The 19,391-nt window shown below is 36.0% G+C and overlaps 1 protein-coding gene across 7 annotated transcripts in view; it reads left to right on the top strand.

Annotated features, from left to right (window-relative positions):
- The window catches only part of LOC131677221 (tensin-1), a 659,813-nt gene that overhangs the window by 286,019 nt on the left and 354,403 nt on the right, over positions 1–19,391 (top strand). For 2 of the 7 annotated variants that reach the window (XM_058956926.1, XM_058956927.1), the window contains exon 3: positions 8,021–8,890. The exons of the other annotated variants lie outside the window; for them this stretch is intronic. In XM_058956926.1, coding sequence (XP_058812909.1) covers positions 8,021–8,890 — 870 coding nt within the window. The remainder of the gene's footprint in view (positions 1–8,020; positions 8,891–19,391) is intronic. 7 annotated transcript variants of the gene reach the window in all.

Below are 19,391 nucleotides of genomic sequence, written 5' to 3'. Positions count from 1 at the left end.
GCCTAATCATCCGTAATATCGTATATAACGTCCTCTCTTACATACAACAAATTTCCAAAAGGAAAAAATAATAAACCAATTTGCACATGAAGACACAAGACCTAACTTTAAAAAGTTGGATGTTTTGTGTTTCACTCATCAGTAACTGACACCAACTTGCTGCTAGTTAGATGATATACCCACACCAAATTGGCGCCAGTTACTCTCCCGTGTACGGTTTAGCAAAATGCGTCCAATGGCTGAAACTTTTGTCGGTAGTGGGTTTCGAGAAGGACAATCAACTACGAACCAGATGTTTAACCAGTGACAAATCCTGGATAAATTTCGGGAAAACAAATTTGTGAATTCACCAACTGTTAATGAATTTCAAGACGGCGTATGATTCAGTGAAAAGAAATGAACTGTGCCAAACCATGTTTGAACAAGGTTTCTAGTCTAGTCTAGTCTACACGTACACAGCCAATACATGTAGGGATCCTGGAAAATTGTTGACGTTCGTCCACAATTAATCTTTGTGGCACATATTGAATATGACACAAGCATTAAATCGGCCAGGCCAACTGTGCAGCGTACAAATTAAAGATGATTCAAAATTATACGGCAATTAAATTATTCATTCAATGAATAATTGAATCAACGGATTATTTTGAACTTTGAATAAGGAAGAAACGTGGACAACCGTACACAACAACCGTACACAACAACCGTTTCAATTTGATGGGGGTTTGATAAATCGTTGGGAGTGACTTTGCTAAGAGGGTAAATGTCACTCCTTTGGTCCTAGGTTTTCTACTAAAACTGATTAAGATGAATCGTGTGACACCGGATCAAAATCAAGTGAAAAAACAGTCGGAGAGACATCCGTTAGTAACGTTAGATGGGTTGAAGCAAAGTGATGCACTCTGTAATCTTATTGTTCAAAATAGCGCTCGAAGGTATGATATGAATATTTGGGTTGCAAATGAGCAGAACTATCAGTATGAAATCCCACAAACTCATTGACCTCGAGGACAACATCAACATTGTAGTCGAACTCTGAGCGGTGCAAGAGTCGCTTATGCCATTTAAAGTCAGACTACGAGAATCGCAGTGACTAATAAACTTTGACAAATCACAGCAGCTGGTAAAGGACGGGGCAGCCCGAACAGTGTTGGTTCCGGTACAAGGTTGTCATACATCTTGGAACACTATGTGATAACGTGATAATGATGCTAGCCGTGAAGTAAGCAGGGGTGTTGCGACTGAAAATAGTGCTTTCTGTGGATTGCGTAGTCAGCTAAAATTGCGTAGTCTAAAGACGCGCACAAAACTGACACGCATCGCTGATACTCCCTGTTGCGCTGTATGGCCATGAGGTATGGGCGTTGACAAAAGGAGACTATCGAGTGGTCGAGAAAAAAACTGCGACGCAGTAAAAAATGGAGGATGGCGCAGGCAGACGTATGAAGCTCGATCTGCACCAAGTATACAAACATGCTGACATAGGAAGACTGAAGACAGATTGATTATTTTCCATTAAGCATGTTCCTTAAATCCTTGAAAAAAGAAAAAAAAAAAACATGATACACGTCAAAACAAGAAATATATGTTGATTCCATCAACGGCTGCATTTGTCCTCAGCATCTTCCGATGGGATTTGAGGGCAGATTTCAATATGCTTCCCCATAGCTTTATTCACCACCAAAGTCTGGCAGTGTCTGAGCTAGCTAATGGGAAACAAACACTGATAATAATATTTCAAGCCTGAACGCGATCCAATGGAGCTAAAAATAGATAACGAGTGAATTTTGCCCGAGAAGGCAAACGGTGACGATTTATTTATAAGAGGCATTAAGGGTAGATATAGGTCCATCGGTAGAATCTGGGGTTGTGGTGGTGATCACGATACTGTTGGGAATTTGTGATGACATCATCACAGTTCCTCGATGGCGGAGTGGTCAACGCACCCAACTAGAGACTGGGAGATCGCAGGTTCGATTCCAGCTTGAGGACAATAAAATGTGAATTGTCACCGTTTCGGCCATTCTCTCTATTTTCCATTGGACACGTTCCTAAAAACCATGAAAATCTATAATATATGTATACGTATATATGTATATAACCGTATACGGTTACGATGTTGATGACGAACTGATTTGACTACTTTTTGTTATGTTTATTATTTCCTCTATTTCTACTCTTTTGTTGTGTTTGCTATTTTCGTCTTTTGTTAATTTTGCGTTTTTACTACTTTCACTATTTTTTTTATTTTTCTGCTTCATATTTTTTTGCAATTTCCTTCATTTTTTACATTTCTTACAAAAGAAATGTATAGGATTCGCTCAAACTTTGAAAACTTTTTCCGAGGCCCGGAGGGCCGAGTCTCATATACCAATCGATTCAGCTCGACAAATTGAGACAATGTCTGTATGTGTGTGTGTGTGTATGTATGTTAAAAATGACATGTAATTATCTCAGCAATAGCTGAACCGATCTTAACGAAACTAGTTTCAAATCAAAGGCCTAACGTTACCATTTGACACTATTATTTTTGTTTTTCAATATGTTGTTTACTTTCTGAGATATGGGTGATCTTGTCAAAACAAGACGGGTTTTAAGCGAATAACTCTCGAACAAAGCGGTCACATCGCACAAACTAGATAAAGGTAAAAAGCTTATGAAAATACCTTTCTAACAAGCTATAGATTGTCAAAATCTGTTTACGAGCGGCGGAGATATTAAACATTTTGTATTTTTATTCCTCCCTTACTAATTTTCACTAATTAATTCATGCAGAGTATTGCTTTACTGGTGTTTTAGGGGCAAAACTAAACCGATTTTGAATATCGGGGTATGAAAACACATCTACGCGATTCAAAGAATTCGATATTGAAAAAAATGTGAATTACCTCTATAATAAATGAACTATTTCTCAAAAATTAATATGTAAGTTCATTTCAAAAACTAAGTAATGTGTTCATAGTGAATTTTTTTCTAGAGTTCATGTATTTATCCCTTGGATTAGGCATTGCATTCAATCGTGAGGTTTATGTTGATGGTATATTAATGCATAGATCATCATGTAATTCACCTAGTAGTGAGATAAAAGATTTCTCATAAAATTATACTCTCGGCAGTCCTGAGAAAATTTGACATTTTGTTTGTATTATGAGAAAACTATAACTATTTTCAAATGTTCACACCCTCAAGATGAAAGGTGTATCCCTCCGAAACGTTGAACTATGGGTTGGCAGGCGACCAAAATTCGACAACTACATCAACTCCAATTTAATTCAGTTCCATTCACAGCTTTTATATGCACTATAATTAAGGAAATTCATGGCTCTCTAGAAAAATATTTAATTTAACTGGGTAATATGGATGTTTGAAGATGAAAATTTCAAGAAGAGACATTCCACATGCGTTATTTAAACTTTTCGTATCTGAACTGAATTTTAAATGAATCATATGTAATGTGAAAAGTAAGAATATCTTTTTTGTGATGATATTATGGAAAATATATATTCATTGCATTGGTATGAACTATTATGAAGAATAACGGATCAAAGCCCAAAAATATCCATGAATTAGATCCAGGAAAATAAGTACAATGTTTCTTCTAACTTATCGTTGTCCATTTTTGCTCTATACTAAGTAAATCAATTGATGTTCCAGTCACAATTAGTAGAGAGGCGTTGGATGTACTGTGTACCGAAACGTTTGATCTACATTTTTGTCATACGCATTACTGTGTAACGACAAATGAACACGAAGAAACGTATTTATTCGCAGAAAATTAAGACTTGTGATGTCAAGCATGCCTATCCATCTAGAGCAGGTTTATATCATGTGACACTTTCAACGGCGCTTGCGTTTCCAACAAATTTTAATAATTATCCTGAAAATTGGAACCATTTCTTTTTCGTAGTATTGGTTTGTATAGGACTCATTTATCCATATTTCCTGAACGAGAATTCCGAACGAAACAATATACACGCTATAAGGATGACTGGAAAAAGAGTACATTATTATCTACTGAAAGCACGGCTTTTGTGCTATCGACATAGCCTAGAAACTACACACTATTTACATCAATGTAAATGAAAATTTTGAAAATTCTACCTGTCTCATTCACCAATCGCATCCTTTCTCTGTCGCTTTCTGCTTAAGGGGTTTGAAAGTATATGTAACCTTGTCTTACTTTACTATTTACAATTGCGTATATTTACGTATTCTGTAGAAAAATCTTTTTTTTTTGGGAATATGTAACCAAAATGACAACTTTGAATTCCAAAACAAATTGAACGTTCCAGGTTCCTGACGACGACGCCAAGAAAAGAACAACGCAAACAAAAAGGTTAAAACAAAAAAAAATGAAAACTTTAGAAAGTTGATTGCATATTAATTAGCCATTTTTAATATGATGGGATTATCAAAAACAATTTATAACTTTCTGATACAATTGTTCTGAAATTCGTACAATCCGGTTTATTCATTTACTTTATTCAAAAATGGTTTTTAATTTCATTCTAAATAGTCATTTTTTTTTCAGTTTCTCCATTTCATGGATTTTATTCGTCTTGTTTATTTTATTCATTTTTAATATTTGACTAGTTTTAAGTATATGATTTTTGCATTTTATTTATTTATTTCATTGAGCATTCTTTTTATTCATTTTGTTCATTTGGGTTCATTTAATCTATTTTATTCATTTCATTCTTTGGATTCACTCTGATCAGTTTATTTTTTTATACATTTTATTCATATCATTCATTTAAATTATTTTATTCATGGTTTTCCTTCTATGCATTCTCTTTGTTTTTTTCAGTTCATACATGTTTCTTCATTTTAATAATTTGACTATTTTTCAGATTTATTTTTTTCAATTAATTTATAACATTTTAACATCGCCTTATTTTTCATTTTAATCAATTCATTTTCTTCTTTTTATTCATTTAATGAATTCTATTCGTTTCGTTTATTTGATTCGTTTGTTTTATTTATTCATTTTATTCAATTCATTTACTCTTTTATTAGCTTTATTATTTTCATTCATTCCAATAATTTCATTCATTTTTTGAGTTTTCTGAAATTTTTGACTTTGTCATGAATTCTTCGCAGTTTCGTCGTCGTGTATTGTCACTAGTTTAAGTTTGTTTAGTTAACCTTAGTTTAGTTCATTTAGACAAATTGTCAGTTGGACTTTTTTTTTATACAAATACAAACATACATTTCATTCATTTGATTCATTGTTTTTACTGGATTCATTAAATTCGTTCTATACATTTGATTTGTTTCATAGGTTTCATTTGATTTAATTGATTCATTTTGTTCATTTCTTTAATTTTAATATTGCATAAATAGTCATTCCACTTATTTATTTTATTCAATGTGTTAGTTTGAGTCAATTTAATTTATTCAATTTATTTTATAACTATTTTTAAATAATGACTAATTTTTCATTTAATGAGCTAATCCAATTTGATTTATGTATTTTATTAATTTGATTTATGTAAATTATTGTACATTGTAGTACATTGTACTATTGTTCTATAGTCTATTCAGTTTATTTGAGGTTTTATTCGTGCAGGACCAGAAACTGCAAACTAATAAAAGAGTTCTGCAAATTAATGAATGATCCAACATGTGTAAGAAATGTCCCATCTCACTGCTAGGTGGATTAAGTTGGTTTTTACTTTTTTCTTCATTAATGAAAGTTTGCTAATGGTTTTTTTTCTTTTGTAGATAGATTCCACAATATTATAAACATTACTAATTTCTCATTAATGTTAGAACTGTTGTTTTTATGTCTATTGTTATCTGTCTATGTTGCTGTAAATCTTTATGTTTAATTTTATTCTATTTCGAAAGGTAGTGTATTTCGTTAGAATTTCTTTTTAGTACCTTCGAAAAGTGTTCCGTTTTTACCGATTAGCAGATTTGTTTGTCTCTAGTGAATCGGCACTGGTTTTATTTAAAACACCGATATTTGGACAATCTTTATTGTTGGGGCCTAGTAAATGGTGCGCAATCTAATTAACCCATTCATGCCCATGTTGTTTGTGGACAAAAACGTTTTTAAACAGCTATAACTTTTGATTGAGGCAAGATTGGCACATAAAAAGAAGTGAAGCTAAGAATTGTGACTATTGCCTTTCATTTGAGTACTAATAGTTACAAGGATCAGCTCTAGAACTGAAGTTATTGCAGTTAGACTGATTGGATTCCAATGGAGCAGTGCTGCCAGGGACAGTTTAAGTTGACGACGCTAAATGAATTTTTCATATATCTTCGTTATGTTGCAATATTATTGAAAACTGATAAAACTTATCGATTTAGAGTGTCTTTGGCTACGTTTCCCACGCAAGTGGACTACTGTAAAAATTCTAGGATAATTGTATTGAGTATAGGAAGGTAAAAATTGAGCAGCTTCTAGCACTGCGAGGGAAGCTCCTATCTTTATGAAAAATGCCTTTTCGTGTTTCTTGGCCCCACCGTTTTCAAGAAAAAATAGTTTTGAAATCCTACATGCACCAGAAAAAAGTTGGGCATGAAAGGGTTAAGTTAAGGTGAAGATGAAAGATTTTTTTCGATTTGATCAACCCGATTCCGAAATGCAGCTTGATTTTTTTTTCCCAAAAACCATATATCAACAGTAACAACTCACCTATAAAAAAAAACAGAAATAAAACACACTCAACCTGTTTACCTTCGACCGAAATTAACTTTTTCCTGGCTTCACCAGTCTATATAATATAAATTATCTGCCGGAGATAAACATTATGTTGAACCGCCAGTTCGCCAGTGTCTGTACAGTGAAAGAAAAGCACTGCCTTCTTCCGTGCCGGGACTCGATCAAGTACCGCAAGAGGCAAGACGAACGGGGGGGAATCGAGAAAGAGAAGCTAATCCAAGAAGTGCATCTGTACACCCATTAGAATTTCAATTCGGTTGCTATATAGGAAAATACACAATCAGTTACACACACATACCGTACACAGTAGGCGGCGGCGCAGTGCCCCCAGAAGAAAGTGAAAGATCATAAAAACAAAGGTGATGAGACACAGAGTGCATTCCGTCCGTGTTCGTGGTGCAATCTGTCTTGTCGGTTCCCTCTATGCTGCTTTGGTGGATCGGCGGTTTTTTCCTCCTCTTCTTTTTCCACCGGCGAGGGTGCAGCACACGAGGAAATGACTTTTTCCTTGTTTACTGATCTTTAAATCTAATGAAAATGGGTGCTACTGAATGCCGCGTGAATCTTTTAGTTTCTTTCCCCGTGTTTCCTTTTCGGAGGAGTGTTTACAAATCAAGTCATTTTTCTAACCTCAAAAAAAAGGCGGACGGAAACATGAACGGTGACGAGAAACACGTGTTCCTAGGTTAATCCAATTTGTTTCACATGGATTTTCCCCTCAATCGGACATTAGTGATGATTAGCGTACCGCGGTAGTTTCTTATCGCTCCCCCTCCCACCCACCGTACGTAACCAACCTACCGAGTCGGTCCTGCAATCAGAGCGCGGAGTTGTGAAGTAATCTATCGATGGCGGCACGGTCTCTGTCGGTGTCAGTCGGCTAGCTGGCTGACTAGCCTTTACTCAAACCGAATGTTGTCGAATTTTGTTATGATCCACCATTCACTGGAAACTGTCCGCTTATCAGCTACTACCTACTCGCTGAGGAACCGAGGCGTAGCAAGGTGAGAACCGAGGGAGGGGTCGGCTTTGAACTTGTTTTTTTGTGATCCCTGGGTTCAAAACCGGCGCACGTGACTGACGTGACTGATTATTGTCTAATTTCATGACCTACCCCGATCCCCCGCTCGATACGTAACGTCAATCATACAGTAAATGTATTTTTCTCGTTCCAACAAAAACTGATAACAACACTCGCCAACTGTCGATTGCCAGAAGCGAACGGAATGTGCCAAATATCAGTCAGTCATCGATGGTTTTAAACTTTCCGTGAAACTCAGAACGAAGAACCGAGTGTAATTTTTACTTTAACCTATAATCAATAAAAACAAAATGCCCATATTTCAGCCCAAGTCGCGCTACACGGACACCTCGTACCTGATCTTCCAGCAGCTGAAGGAGGGGGGACTGCAGTGTGCCTTCCCGGCCATCTACGAACTGCTGAATCCGGGCAGTAAGTTTCCCACGCGAACCGATGAACTTCCGGCCGGGGTGGAACCACTCAGCGAACCGGGTGGCGTTGGTAAGAATGGTAAGAAGGTGGCCGGTCAGTATAAATCCAAGGACAGCCGGAAACCGTCCGGCAGTGGAATTCCGCGCAAGCCGAGTAAGATTGCGGAGAAGCGCAAGAACCGACGCAGTCTGGAGTTGAAAGCTGTGGAGGAGGCTAGCCGGGAGGAGGAGGATGGGATCAGTGTTACCAAAGAATCGGCCGTCGTCCCGCTGCCGGCGGAGACGGACGAGAAGAAAGTGCAAGTGTGTGATTTGTCCGCGGGAACCGCGGGTGACGCTCGGCATGTGAGTGTTATCAGCAGCGGTGACGAGCAGTGTTCAGTGGTGGTTCAGAAAGATATCCAGGTGCCGGTGGATTTTCACCATCGGCCAAATTCCGATGTGGAGCCCAGCAACAGCAGCAGGGTCAGTGTAGTGGAAGCGAATAATAACGATGTGAAGTGCCGGTCGCAGAATGAGGCCCAGCAGGGGGAAACGACGGGCGAATCGGACGGGGAATCGGTTCGGACGGTGACGCCCGGTGGTGGTGGTAGTGGTGGGGTGGTTAAAGCACCCAGTGTTCAAATCCGACGGAAGCAGTATCTGTACGAGCCGCCGTACTTGACCGGATCCGAGTACAGCGATACGGATTTCACCGATACGGCCAGCAGTGTCGGGGAGTTGGATGACGCGGCGGTCGAGTATGCCCGGGTAGAACTGAGAAAGGTATGTTTATCGGGGGGGGGGGGGTGAGGGTGTGGCTTTTGGTAGATAACTTAAAGGGGTGGTTGACAATAATTAGACTAGTGTGTGAGTCAATTAGAAAACATTGTCATGACTGGTGATTGATGGGATGGGAAATACATGTAATTTATCAATACGGGGGCCTTGTTTCAAAACTTCGGCGCAAAGGCAGCGTGAGATTTCAATCGTAAATAACTCGCGTTGTTATTAACGAAATGACTCGTGTTCTTGTATTTTGAATGAAAATTCTAACAACAATCTTAAATTAACTTACGAAGTATGTACGAGTGACATAAATACTAAAAACATTGATATTAGGTTTAAGATTTTTCCCGGAGCCAGCAGCAGCAATGGTTACCTTAATAAAAATTGAGGTTTTATGCTTCCCAAATTTGTCAATTACTCTTTCACTTGTTTCTAATTTGTCAACAATATTTTTAGTAATTTCTGAACTTACGTTTCGACTTTGTCTCATCAGACCGACTACGTTACCAGTTAGACGCTAAATACAATACGGAAACACACATGATGTCCCGCAAGCACAGAAGTTCTGATTGCTTATGATATATCGAACGAAATCAATGACTTCTTGAAAATGTTGGTATCGCACCCTTCAAGCAAATAATTGGTTTATTTTCGTATTAAAGCGCGAACAATTATTCACGCGAACACGGTAAAGCGTCCAGCAATGATGTCTTCTAGGATCTTTTATGATGATCCAAGACCTTCATTTTGATGATATAGTTATAGTGATTAATCGCCCTTGAAGTAATATATTTACTACAATGTTTTTCAAAGTATGAAAAAGAAGTTGCAGTCTTCAGAAATTTTAATGAACTTGTTTTTGCGAACATCTTTAAAATCTCCATTTATAATACATCCGATGTTATTGACTGTTGTTTGTAAATGACCCCTTAATAACCTTTTTTCAACATAACTTCTTAAATATCATAGAGAAAGTTGTTTGTCCTATCAAGATACATATCTTTCCTAGAAGAGATCATCGGTTTATCCCTTAGAAGTTATTGGGCTTTTTTGGGTAAAATTAGCAAATGTTTTAAAAGTAATAACTTTTGAACGGGCAGCCAGTTGTAGCTGCAATTAAAATTGCTACATTAACACTTTAATACTAAATAGAGTTCAAATATTTTCGAAAATACTCGAGATAAGAAAAATTACGCCGTAATAAAAATTGTGTATTTTGACGATTAAAATAAGTTCGTAGAATATCTAAAACTCCTAAGATTGAAATATAAAAAGATATTTTAAAAAAATGGGGTCATCCAAATATAACAAGCTATAACTTCTTAAGCATCAAATGAAGAAACTTCATGTATTCAGCAAAGATACTCTTGAAATCAATCTCCACAACTTTTCCAAAGCCGTTAGCCGATTTCTATTACTAGAAAAAAATTTACTTGTAAAATTTCATTTATAGAAGTATTAATCACGAAAATCATAGCGGAAAATGACAAACCTTGCTAGTTTTTATGAGTAGTCTGAAAACGCTTTGACGTAAGCTCAGCCATTTTCACGGTAATCACCATTTGAAAAACTATTTTTCAAAAATTGCCAAATCACTTTGAAAATACACGAGATGAGCTATTGTTAAAATATAGAAAGTTGTCGATTTTAATAATTCAAACCTTTTTACGGAACATTTCGTACCTGTCAAAATGTTTAAAAAGTTATCCACTAAAAACTGCAATAATATTGAAGATATGAAAGATAAATATTTTGTCTTCATCACAGTTATTCTTGCTCTAGAACTTTGTCGAAGACATAATATCCATATACGCAATCAAGTTGGTAAACATAACTCACTTTTAGAGGGATTAATCATTAAAATAACAAGATCATATGCAAGTACTAATGTCACAGTTGTCCAGAATGCAAATTTGGCAGGATTTTTAAAATTTTACTAAAACTAAATGACTTAACCTCATTAAGTTTTTGGAGAAGTTTTTGTAGTTTGTGAGCCCCTTCTTTTTGTTAAAACAACTCTATTTTACCAAGATCAAAAAATTAACTTTTTAATCAGTCCAGCTAGAGCCAAACGACCTTCAGCGAAGTTGTAGAAAAACAAATTTTGGAACAATTTGCTGAAGACATGTAAGCTCTAGCTGTCATACTTTTCATTTTACAACATATTTAAAATCGGAGGTTAGGGTGTTTCTTAGAAAAACTGTTTTATTTAAATAACGTTTGCGGTATTGATTTAAAACATAAGTAGTCTTCTGACAACTTTAAGATTGTTTTAAGGCGAATAATTTGTATCATGGCACCATATATCTAACTATTTTCATTGAAAAATTATGAGCAATTTTTCGCCGAAAATGTTTTTTTTTAGAATTACAATATAACTCGTTGGGGCAAACAAAAGATAATTCTTTTTCAACTATTAATGAAGTCATGATTAGAGTTATAATTGGGCAAAAAATGGCGAATACGATATTTTTTGTAAATTTCATAAAATTCAGTTAATAAATCTATTTTTGATATATTAAATGCTTATATCTTTTGAACGATAGGAGTCAAAGTTTTGATGTATTAGAAGAAAATGGTCGTCTTCGAAAGTTTCGAAAAACATCAGAAGAACATAGATTGGATAAAAATGAAAACTGAAAAAGTTATATTAAAAAATTGGACTTCCATGAAGTGACCTTTTGAAATATGTTTAAATTACTTTCACGGTGGACAAAATAAATAATATAGTTTCGTTTTCATGATAAAATATCGCACTTTATTCAAATTTTCTATTATTTTAAATAGTGGGTAGGGTGGTTCGAAATGTATATAAAATCAGGAAATTAACTTTTTAATAGTTCGAGATGGAGTTTCGCTGTCTTCCAGAAAATTGAAGAAAATAAAATTTTAAAAAAATTTGCCGAAGACCCTGAAACTTTTTGTCGCGTACTTTTCATTTTATAAGAAATTTCCCAAAAAATGCGTGGTTTTCTTTGCATAACTTTTGCAAATACTTTCAGATATTTTGTCTTAATATACCGAACCTCTAGCTTCTCTCGTTAGAAAGTTTTATATACTTTTTATTAAAAATATACTATTTATTGAGTAAATATTGCAAGATAAAAAATATCGCATATTCCATTTTTTGGTGATCTATGCTACAAAGCATGCTATTTCATATGGCAGTAACGGTATTTAATATTAAGTGCCCTAATCGAATAAAATGCTATTTGAAAAAGTTGATTTTTTTATATAAAAGTTCTCATTATTTTAAAACGAAAAGAGTTTAGTAGTTGGTGTTTTGAAGCAAATTAAATGAACGGAACGAATGAAAAATGTGAATAGAACAGAATAAGCGAGAGGAATGGAATAACTTCAATGAAAGCAAGAGAAGGAACGAATGATGCAAATGTATAAATAGAATGGTTAGACGCAATGAAAGGAACGGAACGAATAGAATAAGGGGGAATGAAAGGAACGATTGGAAACAATGGAAGAAAGGCAATGTTATGAAGGATTAGAAGGAATAGAAGGATGGAGGGAACAGATGGACGGAAATAAATAGAAGGAATGGAACAAATGAAAAGAATTGGAGGAACGAAACAAATGCAACCAATGGACCGAGCAGCACAAATTTAACGAATAGGAGGAAGATTACTAATGGGAGGTATGTAAGGCTGGAAGGTACGATAAATAAATAAATAAACAAATAGATAAATAAAGAATTGAATAATGGAAAAAAAATATATGAGTAAATAAATAAATAAAAATATATAAATAAATGAATGAACAAATGAATGGATGGGACGGAATGACAGGTATGGAAGGAACGGATCGAACGGGATTCATAAAACTATTGGAACAACGAGTCAAGCGAATTGTAAGAATAGATGGAAATAACAGACATGGCTATGGATGATGGAACGAATGGACTGAATATAACGAATAGAACAAATGGAAGAAACGAGATAAATGGAATTAACGAAAGGAATGGAAGGAACTGAACGAATGTAAACAATAAGATTGAATTAACTAACGAAACAAATGGAAAAAGGGAACGAATTAGGAAATGCATGAAATGAAATGAATTAAAGGACTTGGACGAATGGATTGAAAAGAACGCACGAAAGAAATTTAACGAATGGAATGACTGGAAGGAATGGAATGGATGAGCGGTATGAAAGAAATTAAAGGAATGGATGGACTGAAATGAGAGAATGGAATGATAAATTAAATGAACGGAACAAATGACTTCATTTTTTCCGTTCATTTAATTTATCATAATAATAAACGAGAGGAATGGAATGAATTTAATGAAAGGAAGTAAAGGAACGGAAGAAACGAATGATGTTAATACAAGAAATAGAAGGATTAAGTGGAATGGAAGGAACGATTGAAAAGAATGAAGGAATGGAATGTATTAAAGGATTAGAACGAATGGATGAGCGAAACAAATGGAGATTATGGAACAAAATGAAGGAATGGAGCAAACACAAGTAATGAAGCAAACGGCACGCATTTAACGAATAAGAGGAATACCTAATAGGAGGGATATAAGGCTGGAAGGTATGATATAAAATAAATTAAAAAAATGTATAAATCAATAATTTAAAAAATAAATAAGTGATTGAGAACAAGAATTACAGGAATGGAAAAAAAGAACGAATGGAGTAGATGAAACTAATGGAACAAATGGATGGAATGGAACGAATTAAATTAATTTTAGAGATAGATGAATTCAAGGAAGGATGAAATGGAGCAAACGGAAGACATTTTTTGCTAAAACAAAACAAAGGGAACAAAAGGAAGCAATGAATAGACTGAAAATAATGGAAGGAACGGAACGAAGGGATCCAACAGAACCAATGGAAGGATTGAAATGAATTGAAGGAATTGATGAAATGGAATGAATTAAAACAGCGGCTCTCAAACTTTTTCGTATCAAGGTCCCCTTAGAAATCACACTGGCTTGCTGCGGACATAAACCACCGATAAAGATCGATTTTGTGTGCTACCAATATATTATTTTCAGTTTGTTAGGAAACAGGACTTGAAATTTCAATCCCCCAGCAACTACTTCACAACCCCTCTAGGGGTACGCGGACCCCAGGTTGTGAGTCACGGAGTTGAAGAACTAAAGGGAATGGAACGAATTAAAGCAATGGAGCCAATGGAACGAGTAGAAGGAATAGAATGAAATAAACGTTTTGAAAGAAATGGAATGACTTTAACGAAAGAACCGAATGGAGCGAATAGAACAAAAGGAAGCACCGGAAGGACCATAAGAAATGGGATTGTTGAAAAAACGAAAAGTGTTGATAGGAGAAAAGTGAATGGAAAAAGTAAAAGGAATAGAAGGAGTAGAAAGAATTGAAAAAAATGGAATAAGTGTAAGCAATGTAAGGACTGAAATGTACGAATGAAACGAAAGGAATGAAATGAACGGAATAAATTGAACAACCGAAAATAATGCAATGACTGAAAGGAATGAGATATGTTCAATAAATGCAAAAAGGAGCGAATAGAAGCAATAGAACGAATGGAGCAAATGGAAGGAATAGAAAGATTAGATGGAACGGAAAGATTAGAAGAGACAAAGAAAGTATTAAAATGAATGGATGGAGTAATAAAAGGAATGGAACAAATGGAATCATGGAAGAGATTGGAAAGAAAGTACCGCAAAATCAACTGTAAGCAACATTGTCAAGGATAACAATAACAGTGACGGATTTACGCTGATCACCAATAAGTGCAAAAAACAGGGAAAAACATCTGATCGCGGACACCAAGCCGGCTTCGACCTGGACGTGAAAAACAAAAAAGAATTAAATGACCCCCCAGATGCAGATTGCCAGCAAACCCCGCGAAAAAAGGTCTCCGCTCGCAACAAAAAGTTGCGCGCACGAGATCCAATATTATAATAATATTTGTTTATATTTTTATTTTTACATTTGTAAACATCTAAAAGATCCACGGCTCCGTTAAGCTACCGCTATGAGCCGTGTCAAATAAAGGAAAAAAAAGATTGAAAAGAATGAAAGGAATTGAAGGCATGGAAGTAAGTAAATAGAAGGATTAGAAAGAAATAGAAAGATGAAAAGAATGAATGAACGGAACCACGGAACAGATAGAAGGAATGGATCGATTGAAACACATAGAAGCGGAACCAATGGAGCGTACGGCACGAAGGTAACGATCAGAAAAAAACACGTAGGAATGGAACTAATAAGGGCGAGGTACGTAAGGCTAGAAGGTATGGAAGGAACGGAATGAATGGAACCAATAAACCAACTGGAACGATTGGATCGAATAGAACTAATGGAAGAAACAGAGCAAAAGGAGGATGAAAGATAGGGAGCCAATGAACCGAATGGAACTACTGGAAGACATGAAAGAATGGATGAAATGGAATGAATTATCGGAATTGAATGAATGGAAGGAACGATCTGAAATGAATCGACGAAACTATTGGAAGGGATGAAATGGAATGGAAGGAATAGAAGAAATGGAAGGAATGGACCAAATAGAATGAATGAAAAAAAGGAATGAAAGAAAGGAACGAATGGAAGGAAAGTGCCGAATAAAAGTATTGTAAGCATGAATAAACTGAATAAAACAAACTAAACGAATGGAGAAGATGGAACGAATGAAACGAAAGCAAGGAATGGAATAAATGACAGGAATAGGATATAGGAATTCAACAAATAAGCGGTTCAGGAATGGAGTAATTCAGGAATTCGGCTATTAAGTAATTTGGGCATTCAGAAATTCAACAATTTAGCAAATAAACAATTCAGAAATTGAGCAATTCAGGGGCTCAAGGGTTTCAGTAGAATTCAGAAATGCATGAATTCAACAATTCGGCAATTTTGCGATTTAGCAATTCTGTGGTTCAGGAACTCATGAGTTGGGCAATTCCGCATTTTACGAACTAAAGAAATCAAGAATTAAATAATTCAGTAATTGAAAAGTAGCACAATGGGGTGGGCGTAGCGTAGTTGGTAAATTGATTGCCTTGTACGCAGCGCACCTGGGTTCGAGTCCCGACCCCGCACATAGGGTTAGAAATTTTTCATAAGAGATTTTTCAAACCCGAAGAGGCGAATGACCTTAAGGTTAAAACCTCTATAATCGAAATAAAAATTTAAAAAAAAATTTAAGTAGCACAATTAAGTAATTCAGCAATTACGGAACTCCTGATCTTGGGAATTATCTGGACTTCAAGAATTCCGGAACTCGGGAATTCAGCAATTCTGTGATACTGCATCTCAGCAATTTAGAAGCTTTGAAATTCAACAATTCGTGGAAAACTGCAGTTCACCAGGTCTGGAATTCAGAAACTCAGGATTAATTAAGTAATTCTTTGATTCAGGAAATAACGAATTCAGCAATCCTGTGATTTTGCAATTCAGAAATTCAAAAATGGATGAGCTGAGCAATCCAGCAAAATGGCAAATCAGCAGTTCAAGCAATTCAGAGTTCCATTAAATGCATAACTTAGCAATTCAGTAATTCAAAAATTTTGCAATCCAACAATTCGGTAATTTATGATACCAGAAATTCGACGATTCAGTAAATCAGGAATATCTGAAATAATTGATTCAGTCAACAATTCAGGAATTCAGCAGCTCAGCAATTCAAGAATTTTGGAAGTAATAAATTCAACGATTTAGGAGTTCAGGAATTCAACGATTCCGCAACTCAGGATTTCGGGAATTCAGCAAGTAATGAATTCAACAATGCAGAAACTAGCCATTCAGAAATGCAGCAACTCCTTAACTAAACAATTCAGAAACTTAGTAATTTAACATTTAAACAATCCAGGACATTTCGATTCCAGTAATTCGGCAATTCAGTAATTCGAGAATTAAAGAAATACGAGTTCAGGTATTTAAAAATTAAATTGAAGTAAGAAATTCAACAATTTAAAAGTTTTAGTTCTGCAATTCAAAATTTCAACATTCAACAAATAATGAATTCAGCAATTAAGAAATTCTGAATTTCAAATATTAGCAATTCAGCAGCAATTCTGCGATTCTGTAATTCAGAAATTTAGAAATTCAGGAATTGACGATTTCTAAAATTCAAATCCTCAGCAATTCTGATTCTGATGACCTGATGAGTTGAAGAATACAGACACTTTAAACCCAATTAAATAAAATTGTATAATACAATAAATGCGTAGCGATCCCACGTGGTATTCGTGGTAAGGAATCGAAAGTTTGAAAATAATACTGGTCTAAATTTGATACTCGTATTATAATTGAGGGTCGACGGCAAAATTCCCTAGGAATATAGGTCTCTGTGATTCTGAAAAGGACCATTAAAAAATCGATAGAGCTAACACCTACTACGTTTCGCGATCAATCAATCATATGCAGAGAACTTTCTTTTCCCTAAAACTGTTGGCACACATAATCTATTTATTAATGTATTAATGAATTAATGAACTCATGTTCTATATTTTCCATTACTGTTGAACTTGTCTCAGATTCGTCTTCATGATGCTATTTATGACACGACCACAATGCTGTGTTCAATTTGTCTCTGTTTGGTTGAAAATCCTCTTTAATCATTTCTAAATTAATCATTCTATTCCAAGTATTTGTATTTGTATTTGTATTTGTATTTGTATTTGTATTTGTATTTAAAATTTGTGTTCATCTGACACTAAGTCTTAATGAACTAAACTAAAAATAATTAACCTAATGTAACAGCAAACGGTGACGAAATTGTGATGAATTATAATTGAGGTCAAAGTGCTCGGCAAGCTCGTTGAAGCGACGAACCATCGCCAAAATCGGACTATTAGCAGCGTAGTTGGTGTTTCGCATTTCGATGTGTGGTAATGTCCGAGGGCGAAGAACACGGGTTGGGGCGTAGAGGTTGATTTGTCCAAGGAGATCGAGAACATCATACTCAGCCAACAGAAGCTTTGATATGAAAATGGCCTGCGAAGTATGTCTACGTTCTTGCAAAGTATGTAGTCCTAATAGTCTGCAACGGTTCTCATATGGTGGCAGGTTCAACGGATCATTCCAAGGCAATTGACGTAAAGCATATCGTATAAATTTGCGCTGGACAGCTTCAATCCTTTCACTCCACGTTGCATGATAAGGGCACCAGACGATGTTTGCAAATTCCAACAGCGAGCGCACCAGTGAGCAATATAAAGCCTTGAAACACAGAGGATCCCGGAATTCGCTAGAAATTTTGAACATAAAACCTAGAAGTCGATTTGCTTTGTCGATGGTCGCTGACAGGTGATTGGTATAAGTTAGCCTTTCATCAGGAATAACACCTAGATCTTTTACGTGGTCAACGCGTTGCAGCTGAGTTCCGGCAATGTTGTAGTTAAAATTAAGCATGTCTCTTGTACGATGAAAACTGATGACAAAACATTTCGTAACACAAAGGATCAACATGTTTCTTTGACACCAATTGTAAAATGTATCAATGAGACACTGTAACTCACGGCAATCGGCTTCATTCCTTATCACAAGAAATATCTTCAAGTCATCGGCGAAAAACAGTTTCCCTCCACGCATTAGAACAAAGACCGCATCATTCACGAACAATGAAAATAGTAATGGACCTAGTGTACTACCTTGGGGAACTCCGGAATTATTGCAAAAAGATTCAGACACGTTGTCGCCAATTTGCACGACGCACTCGCGGTGAACAAGGTAGGATCGAAGCCAGTGGCAGAAACTCGAGGTACATCCTAGTTTATCAAGCTTTGCAAGCAGTATCTCATGGTTGACTGTGTCGAAAGCGGCCTTAAGATCTGTGTAGACCGTGTCCACCTGGAGTTTCCTGGATATGTTTTCAATGCAAAACGATGTGAAGCTAACTAAATTCGTCTCAACCGATCGACCAGGGAAGAATCCGTGCTGACAAGGGCTTATGTAATGTTTACTAGCAAAAAACAGCACCTCGTTGATAAGCGCTTCGAAGATTTTCGACTCAACTCTCAGCGAAGTGATTCCCCGGTAGTTCACGATGTTGCTTTTGTCATTTTTCTTGTGAACCGGAAACATAACTGAAAACTTCCAATCATCGGGAAATTTTTGCTGCTGAAGCGACATATTGAAAAGGTGCGTCAGTGGGATCGCTAAGATATCGGAACATTTTTTCAGAACAGCAGACGGCATAGCACTTTGTCCTGGAGCATAAGACGATTTTGTTTTCCGTATTGCAGAGAGAACCGATTGTACTGAAATAGTGAATACATCCATATCCACTGCCCCAATGGGAACATCACGGGTCGCGTTTTCGAGCTCGACGGCAGATGGCACATCAGTCGTGAAGACACTTGAAAAGTAGCTGGCAAATAGAGAGCATTTTTCCGCCGTTGTAGTCGCTACTTCGCCATTGTAGACCATCCTAGACGGAAGACCCGTTTCCTTTCTCTTCGTTTTAACAAAAGCCCAGAATCCCTTCGGATTTCGTCGTAAGTTTTGTTGGATGCGGTTCACATATCCTTTGTACAGCAATTTATTGTAACAGCGGTACT

This window comes from Topomyia yanbarensis, chromosome 1, assembly GCF_030247195.1.
Source record: "Topomyia yanbarensis strain Yona2022 chromosome 1, ASM3024719v1, whole genome shotgun sequence".
Taxonomy (NCBI): Eukaryota; Metazoa; Arthropoda; class Insecta; order Diptera; family Culicidae; genus Topomyia; species Topomyia yanbarensis.
Note: the sequence above shows the minus strand (reverse complement) of the source record. Positions and strands in the feature narration are given on the sequence as shown.